The sequence below is a fragment of the Aplysia californica genome, unplaced genomic scaffold, assembly GCF_000002075.1.
Source record: "Aplysia californica isolate F4 #8 unplaced genomic scaffold, AplCal3.0 scaffold00217, whole genome shotgun sequence".
In the NCBI taxonomy this organism is placed as follows: Eukaryota; Metazoa; Mollusca; class Gastropoda; order Aplysiida; family Aplysiidae; genus Aplysia; species Aplysia californica.
In genome coordinates, this window is record NW_004797487.1 from 477829 (window position 1) to 486608 (window position 8780).

Genomic DNA, 8780 nt, shown 5'->3' on the forward strand with positions numbered 1-8780 from the left:
TTTTTAAGGCACAAAAATGTAAATTTGCAGTTTCTAAGGACTCACAAGCTTCGGAAGTCGCCAAATTTTCGCAGTTATTTTCTCGGTAGTTTTACTGCTGAAACCGGGTGACTCCCACCTCCTACAATCACAAATACCTCGACTTCTGTTCATGATATGAATATTTTTTCACCAGAAGCAAGACAAATAAACAGCTTTTAAAATGATACCAATAATTCCATATGTCAAAAAATTGACTAGCGCCTGATTCCATCGCGTCGTGACACATACAGTGGAATCCTGTTATAATGAGAGGGAAGGGACTGGTGCGAAATGTCCGTTATAGCAGCAGGATTCTCGTTAAAGGGATCCAGTAATGAATTCGAGGGAAATAATAAAGTAGGCTTAATCTATGAATTTGGTGCTCTGTTTATTCCTTTTTGTATAACCACTGATGATGATTTTGCACAACATGACCTCTAGGTCTTACCTGAACAAAAATCCAATCAGGTTTCTTTCTCTAGCACTAGCGGTGTTGACAGCTCGGCGTTTACGATCAGAAAGAAAGGGCTCTGGCTCTAGACTAATTCGCCCTCTGTGTTGTCCCCCACTCCACCACACCCTGTGGTGCTTTCCGTCTGCTTGCGCACGTGGCACATTCACTCCAACTATCACAGCACTGTGACCTATCCATCCCTCACCGGAGAAGTGAGAGGCATAGTAGGCCTAGATAATCTAGACTGGGCTGGCCTATCATGCGATGCGTTCTGCTTGTCTGCACATGCCACATCCGCCCCACTCATTCGCTCCCGTCTTCATTGTTGGTTCGTGTGGGTTCTCCCATTCTTTGTTTCGCTGGATCACCAACAACTTTCTCAACCGGTGAGGTTTTAACATGTTTAATTGGTCTGTGCACTGTGCACAGCAGCAGCAATCATCCGTTATAGTTATAACCGACTCGCGTGACTGTCTGATTGCGAAATAGCAGTATTTTATTTACAAAGATAAAGAAAGGAAAAAAACAGGGTTTAAGAATTGTGTCTTTATAACAGACTTCTCATTATTTCAGGACTCGTTACAAGTGGACTCCACTGTATTATATCATAGAACACCCAGAAGGTTTTTTCAGGAGACAGAAAAAAACTGTTTCCTTCAATGAAAGAAGAGGAGTAATACGGGCATTGTAACTTCACTATCATGTGCTAGACCAAGAAAGTACCTTGGGTAAAGAAGGAAAAAGATCTACTTTTGCCAGCACTTCTATAGCAACAGACTGGCTTCGTTAAGTACACAGAGCGTCTATTTTACCATGTGTACTCTACAAGCACTACAGCAGGAAAGTTTTGTTTTCCCAGGATTGCAGCTTTCTTTGGACAGTCGGGATAAAACAACTCATGTTCAAGAATTCCCCACTCTCAGTGCACCAGATTCACATGTTCATGCTGGAGGAGATGATATTATCTGAGCTCACAGAGCATCTTTTTGCAGCGAGAGAGAAGAGACGAGTTCTGCGGCTGAAAATTCTTTGCCATTTACAAAGTTCAAAAATTTCCTTAGAAAGATTTGAACCAGGGTCATCCATATATTAGTCCCAGCAGAGCTGAGATCATCTGAGCTAACAGTGCACAACATGCACACGTAGAGTTGAGATTGACTCAAAGGCCAGGAACAGCTTGCCAGGGACACGTCAGTCCTTGAGCCTCTCAGAGACCATTGTCAGCACCAGTCTGCTGTCAGCTTTTCCCTCCAGCTTCTTCATCACTTTGGCAGCCAGAACATCCAGCTGATTCACTTTGCCTTTCTTGTAGGCTTTGATCTGTAGCAAAAACAGAAAGAACATGCACAAACTACAGCAATAAATATATTAAGCTAAAGATATCCGCCAATAAGTATTGCATAACAATTTCCAAAAAGTGATGGGAGCTTTGCTTTAGTCAGAAATGAGGCCATCTCCAAATTTTTGATGCACTGTCACTCAGAACAGGATTATTCTACATCCATTTTCCTGGAAAGCAAAGTTTTTCTTCACTTACACATTCATCGCAACACGTCTTTGTCATCACACCCCTCCCCCTCCCCCCCCCCCCCCCCACCCCGACACACACACAAATAAACCCTGAATCTTTAAAATTTTAAGGTAGGCGCTTTTACACCATCATAGACACAACAGAGATCCTTGAGGAAAGGGACTTCAACACTGCCAGCCCCGGCTGATAGGGAATCAATATCCCAGTAGAAGGACCAAGAAAACCAAAAAGAGCTCTCCCCACTTGGAAATTGAACTCAGGTTTCTGGCATGCGACAACAGAGCGCCTAACCGCTACACCAAAGATGCAGGTCTGGTTCATTTGAACAACTCAAAGAGCACAATATCAAAGTCAGAAATCGACGCTAGGTTCTGGGCCGTGAAGTCATGAGACTATAGCGGGAAACATTTTGTGCCCTTATAGGATGGGAGAGACGTCTCAAGTCTGACAAAAAATGGACACAAGTCCTGTGTGAGTTATTTGCTACGGAAACTAAACATTACAGGAGGAATACTTATTTTACAAAATGACTACAAAAGGGAACAGAAAATTGTACCATTTTTGGATTGCGGGAGAAGACGTCCGTTACAGCGGCTTCGATTACAGACGTGTCCCTCAACATCCACAGGTTGTGTCGTTCTATGACCTCTGACACTGACAGCTGACCGTCTAACGTCTTCTCCGACAGCAGCTGGGGGAGGGGGAGGGGAGGATGTTAGAAAAAATTGCGACCATAAATAAACCATGTAAATAATGCTCAATAAATAATAATAGTTTGTCCATCAAAGGCAAGTGATAACCAATCCATCTGCAGAAAAGAATATTTCTTATTACGGGAAACAAAAAATACGGGTTTAAGATGCCTTGTGGCTTCTGCTATTGCCAATGAGACCAATTCTGATAGAGATGACTTAGCCCATTCAACCAGCAGATCTCAGGACTTTCACAAACAAAGACTAAAGAAGAAACATTTTTTGCAGCAACATTCATGAATGACTTGGCTCAAGAAAAAAAATTATTTGAAGGAACATGCAGTTGATGTAGACAATTATAAATCTTAAATCCTAAAAAGATAAAGATATACCAAGAGTCCTACTTCTTTTCTACCTCTCTGTCATTTCTGCCTCTCCTTCTTGTTTTTCTCCAACACTAAATGATCATTATTGTGTAGATCTACATATAATCTGCAAGCTGTTTAAGGGGAGGAGCGACCCTTGATTTTGCCCATTTGGGGTCAGGCTATGCACATTGAGAAGTGACTGTTTTTTGAAGATCAACCAGTTCTGTGTCTAAAAATAGCAGGGAAACAATTGAGAAATTCTTTATTCTCCTCGTGAATTGCCTTTGAAAACATGGGGGTGGGCTAATATAGTGAATTTTCAAAATAATTGTCATTTTTCACAAAATGTCATTTTTTTGCAGTTTTTTTCATACTCATTCATTAGTTTTCATCCTTTTGACATGAAACTTTCAGGAAACATAGATGGCATCAATGTAACTGAGAGATAATTGTGAAAAAAATAACACTTTTCCATTGGCAAGCAATTACACAACCAAAATTTAGAAAAGGTATTGTTACACTTTGTGAAAATTCTCTTTTTTTTTCTGCTTTTGCACTTATTGAAAAAAACTCGCTGTTACACTGATAGGGTCTCGTTCAGGTATCATCATCATTGCCTTTCTCACCCTGCACCAGGGTATAGGCCACGGACAAACACCTTCCACCTTTCTCTATCCCGGGCTAGCCTCTCGATGTTATTCCATGTCTTCCCACTTTTCTGTTCATCAATTTCTGTGATTTTTCTCCAGGTTCCACGCGGTCTTCCCCTTGATCTTTTATCCTGTGGGTTCCAATCCAAAACTTTCTTTGTTATGCAGCTGCCTGACTTTCTGAGAGCATGTCCAATCTAGCGCCACAGACTTCTTCCTTCCTCATCTCTGACAGGGATCTGCCTTGTTTTCCTTAACACTTCCACATTGGTGACCCTGTCTGTCCATCTGACCCTCAGCAACTTTCTTAGACACCTGTTCAAGAAAACCTGGATCATCTTTATATGCAAGTCTGTGATGCATTCCATGTCTCACATCCATACAACAGGACCGACTTCACATTTGAATTAAAAATCCTCAGCTTTGTTCGAAGTGAGATATCTCTGGTCTTCCAAACCCTGTCCAAATATATGAAAGAAGCCTGTGCTTTCCCAATGCGGGACTTTATTTCAGCACCTATTTCTCCCTCTCTGTCAATTATGCTCTCATGATAGCAGAATGATTCAACGTTTTCTAGTGCCTTTCCTTCTATTGTGACCTGCTCCTTTCGTTGTGCATCTGTCCTTAGGACCTTTGACTTTCCGGGGTGGATCCTCAATCCAACAGACTCCGATAGGCTGTTTAATACTGAAGTCTTTGCTTGCATCTGTTCCTGGGCGTGCGACAGAAGCGCAGTCGTCTGCAAAATCTAGATCGTCCAACAGTGTCCATGGTGTCCACTGTATACCATTTCTGTGTCCTCTGGTGGTTTCCTTCATCAGCCAGTCGACTGCCAATATGAAGAGGAACGGTGATAATAAACATCCCTGTCTCACACCAGTCTTGATGTCAAAGCTGTCAGTGAGCTGGCCATCATGTACAACCCTGCAACTTGTCCCTTCGTACATGCTCTTCATAAGATTCACCAACTATGGTGGGATTCCGGGGCATCTCATTATCTTCCATAGTGTTGCTCGGTCTATACTGTCAAAAGCCTTCTCATAGTCAAGGAAGTTGACGATCAGCCAGAAGTTCCACTCCAGGGACTGCTCCACAATAATCCTCAGCGTGGCAATCTGGTCGGTGGTTGAGTGATTTTTCCGGAAACCAGCCTGTTCATCCCGTAGTCTTGGATCCGTTGTTGTCTTGATTATCTCCAGAATGATTCTGTTGAAGACCTTACCTGGTATTGAGAGAACAGTGATCCCTCTGTAGTTGCTGCAGTTGCTGAGATCCCCCTTTTTTGGAAGCTTCTCGAGGTGTCCTTCTTTCCAATCCTTTGGGAACTTGCTCTCATTCCAGATCCTGGTAAACAGAGGGAGGAGGATGTCTGCTGTCACATTGGCATCTGCTTTTAGGGCTTCAAGTGGAATCTGGTCAGGGCCGGCCGCTTTATCTTTGTTCAGCTTCTTAATGGCATCCAGAATCTCTTGTTTTGAAGGAGCACCACAGCAGATTGGTAACTCATTTCTTGCTGGCAGTATGTTTGGTGGGTTACTCGGTGGTGGTCTGTTCAGGAGACTGTTGAAATGCTCAACCCATTGTTTGGACTGAGCTTCCTTTCCAAAAATGGTTTTCCCCTCTTGGTCCTTTACTAGTACTTCAGTTTTCCCGTATTTTCCAGCAAGTGTCCTTGTGGTCTGGTAAAGGATTCGCATGTGCCCTCCTATCGCTGCTTCCTCTGCCTTCTCTGCCAGCCTGTTCATGAATTCCTCCCTGTCTTTTCTTAGTGATTTCTTGACATCTTTAGCTGTTGTCCTGTACTGCTCCAATGCATCTGCTCTTGGTCCTCTTGTTCTACTTGCATTCGCTTCTGCCTTCAGCTGTCTTCTTATCCTAATTAAATCCAAAGAGTGTTGGCTAATCCATTCCTTGTGTTCCCATTTCTTCACACCGAGTACTTCTTGACAGGTTGATGTAAAGACTTCTTTGACCTCGGTCCAGTGCATATCCACCTCCGTGTCCTCTCAGCCAAGATCAGCCAGAGGTTGAAATCTGTTCCTGAGCTGCAGCAGAAACTCTTCTTTCTTGTGTCTGTCCAAGAGACTTACTGAGAACTTCGTTCTTTTGATTCCTGTGCTGGTTCCGTGCTTTTTGAGTCGAACCTTGAGTTTTGTCAACACTTTGACATCTTCCAGTGAACGCCTGAACCTACGAGAGATACAAAAATGATCTATCTGGTTCTCCGTCACTCCATCTGGCCTTGTGAATCCTCTTGTGGGGAAAAACAACACCCAATGACAAAACTGTTGAAAGCACATATATTTGCGAATCGCTCACCGTTCTCATTCCTTTGTCCCAAGCCATGTGGTCCCATAATTCTTTCATACCCCACGTTGTCCTGACCAATCTTGGCATTGGCATCTCCCATTATGATGTTAACATCCTTCCTTGGTAGTTTGTCGATGACCCCCTGGAGCTGGCTGTAAAAGGCATCCTTGTCTTCATCCGAAGCATCATTTGTTGGGGCGTAGATTTGTACTATATTCAAGTTGATGCTCTTACTCCTTGTAGCGAACGAAGCCATGAAGATCCTTCCCCGTGTGGTTCCCATCCTCTAAGTGACTTCTGTGCATACTTACTCAAAATGATTCCGACTCCTTCCGCATGGTACTTGTCTTCCCTCCCAGAATACAATACTTGTTCCCCCGAGCTGAGCTGCTTCCGTCCAGACTGTATCCAGTGTGTTTCGCTGACTCCTAGTATGTGCAGCCTGTATCGCTTCATCTCTTGTACTACTTGAGAACTCTTTCCTGCTTCATTCAAGGTGCGAATATTCCACGACGCAATCCGGAGAGACTTGTTCGACAGAGAAGGTTTTGGGTCAGAAGAGTCGTTTCGGCTTTGTCTGCAGTCCTTCATTGTTCCTGCTGATGCAGAAGCTCCTCCGTCTCCCAAGATCGAAAAATAAAAAGCTGTGTTTGTCCATGTTTCTGTAACTTACTGTTTTTTACTGGGTTGGGTAGTTGGCCCTCTGCAAACTGGCACTTTTCGGGCGACCAAACCTTTGCACTTTTAGTCGCCTCTTACGACACGCAGTATCACGGCAGGTCTATTCTTTGCTCCCCCATATTAAAACTATGTGGCCCCACCACCTGCACGGGCATAGTTCAGGTATACTCTCACCAAATTTGGTCAGTAAATAAGAAAGCCTTAGGGATTTGAAATTCATTGGTAATTTTCAAGATGGTGGCCGTTTCTATAGCAACCGCTGTAGCTATAAAAAAATTGCATATCAAAAGAATTTACTATGCCTACAAGCGCCTGCTAAATCCACATGCCTAATTTATATGTGTACTTAGATTTCGTCGCTCATCTTGTTAACTATTTCAAGGCTAGAAGGCAATTTTTTTCGGAAGAGAGAAAAAAATTGTTTCATTAAAAAAAATTGTATTTACATCATGTATCTTTTTAAAAATAATTTAACAAACGTTTTTTTCAACATTTACGCTGAATTCGACAAAATATTTCTTGAGCACAAGCCATACCACAACTTACGAAACTGTAACGCAACAAAATAAATTTTCAAAATTTTGGGCTCACTACATCTGAACAGCAGGCTGACAATATACATGTGCTTCTTTTCACTCAAACAACAAAACCAAAAACCTTGTCTCACTTGACTCATGATTATTCCGTACTAGCTATTGTCATCACAACTGCCTTTCTCACCCTGGATCAGGGAAGAGGCCACCAACAAACATTTTCCACTTTTCCCTATCCCCAGCTAGCCTCTTGATGTTCTTCCATGTCTTCCTACTTTTCTGTGCGTCAATTTCTGTAACTCTTCTCCAGGTTCTGCGTGGTTTTCCCCTTGATCTCTGACTAAGTTACCAGCCACCGAACACGACACTCACCACACTGACGGCACTCCCACTGACTTTGCCTTCGTGGTACAGGCGTACGATCTCGGCCAGAACACTTGTCTCTATGGGGCTGTGGAGAAAACAGCACACAGATACACGTAGTGACGAGACACAACGTCCTTTTTTCTTTTAGTAGAGGTTTTACGGCACTCGCAACTGCATAAGGTCATATGAGCGCCCAGGGGTGGATGTCAACAGAGAAGTCCTTACAGGGAATCAGACTTACTCTGCTCACCTCTCTAATTTCAACAGCACAACATCTGTTTCGACTATCAAGGCACCCTGGAAATAGCGGGTCACAAGAGTGTGACAAACATATAAAAGAAGTAGAGGAAAAAAGACTATAGTAAGGATTAGGAAAGAAAAAGCAGCAGTTCCCTGTTGCAGTTCAGGCAGATATGAGCATGACATTGATGAACCAGCCCAATTGCAATTTGCAATTCTACTGTGCATAAGAACATATTAATGTCCCCCCTTTGGGAATGGCCTAAAGACACTTCAGTCAGTAGCACCGCCCCGGGGGTTCACATATAACTCAGCATGAGGACCAGGCCAAGACCTTATAAGTTATATTGTCACAGTTGTTCAGTGCTATCATATGTCAAAATACAAAGTTTTCCGGAGAAGCAAAAAAGTATTATTTCATCCAGGACATAATCGTAATATAAAATGTTTATTTGCCTAAATCCGTTAATATTTGTGAGGAATGTTTACAAAATGAGTTCCTTCTCGCCATCCAAGAACTTCTCAAGCCCTTGGAAACTGCAAATTTACATTTTTCGTGCCTTTAATCAACATTTTTCGGTAAAATCCACACAGAATTTATGTGTTTTTAAGTGGAAGTAGAAAAGTGCCCATTACTTCGATTTCATTATTTTGACGCGTGCCTGATTTCACCAGGATGCCTCACATTTGACACTTACTGCTAGGAACAGCCATAAGAAAGTGTTCTTGATAGGCCCAAGAGTAAAAATTGGGAAGTTTTCTAAATGTCTACAGGTGTGCTATCTCACTGTTAAAGATTTACACTTCCAGTTGATATCAGGTGGATCTACTTATTGCGCACACTTGTGTGTGTGTGTGTGTGTGTGTGTGTGTGTGTGTGTGTGTATGTGTGTGTGTTTGAGTGTGTGTGATTGTGTGTGTGTGTGTGTGTGTG

At 42.7% G+C, this 8780-nt stretch overlaps 1 protein-coding gene across 1 annotated transcript in view; it reads right to left on the reverse strand.

Moving 5' to 3' along the window:
* Nucleotides 1-1002: 1002 nt before the first annotated feature.
* The window catches only part of LOC101864069 (glutamyl-tRNA(Gln) amidotransferase subunit B, mitochondrial), a gene marked incomplete in the record, with an annotated part of 16908 nt that continues 9130 nt past the window's right edge, over nucleotides 1003-8780 (reverse strand). The window contains 3 exon segments of the mRNA XM_035970083.1: nucleotides 1003-1795; nucleotides 2563-2697; nucleotides 7613-7691. Coding sequence (XP_035825976.1) covers nucleotides 1667-1795; nucleotides 2563-2697; nucleotides 7613-7691 — 343 coding nt within the window.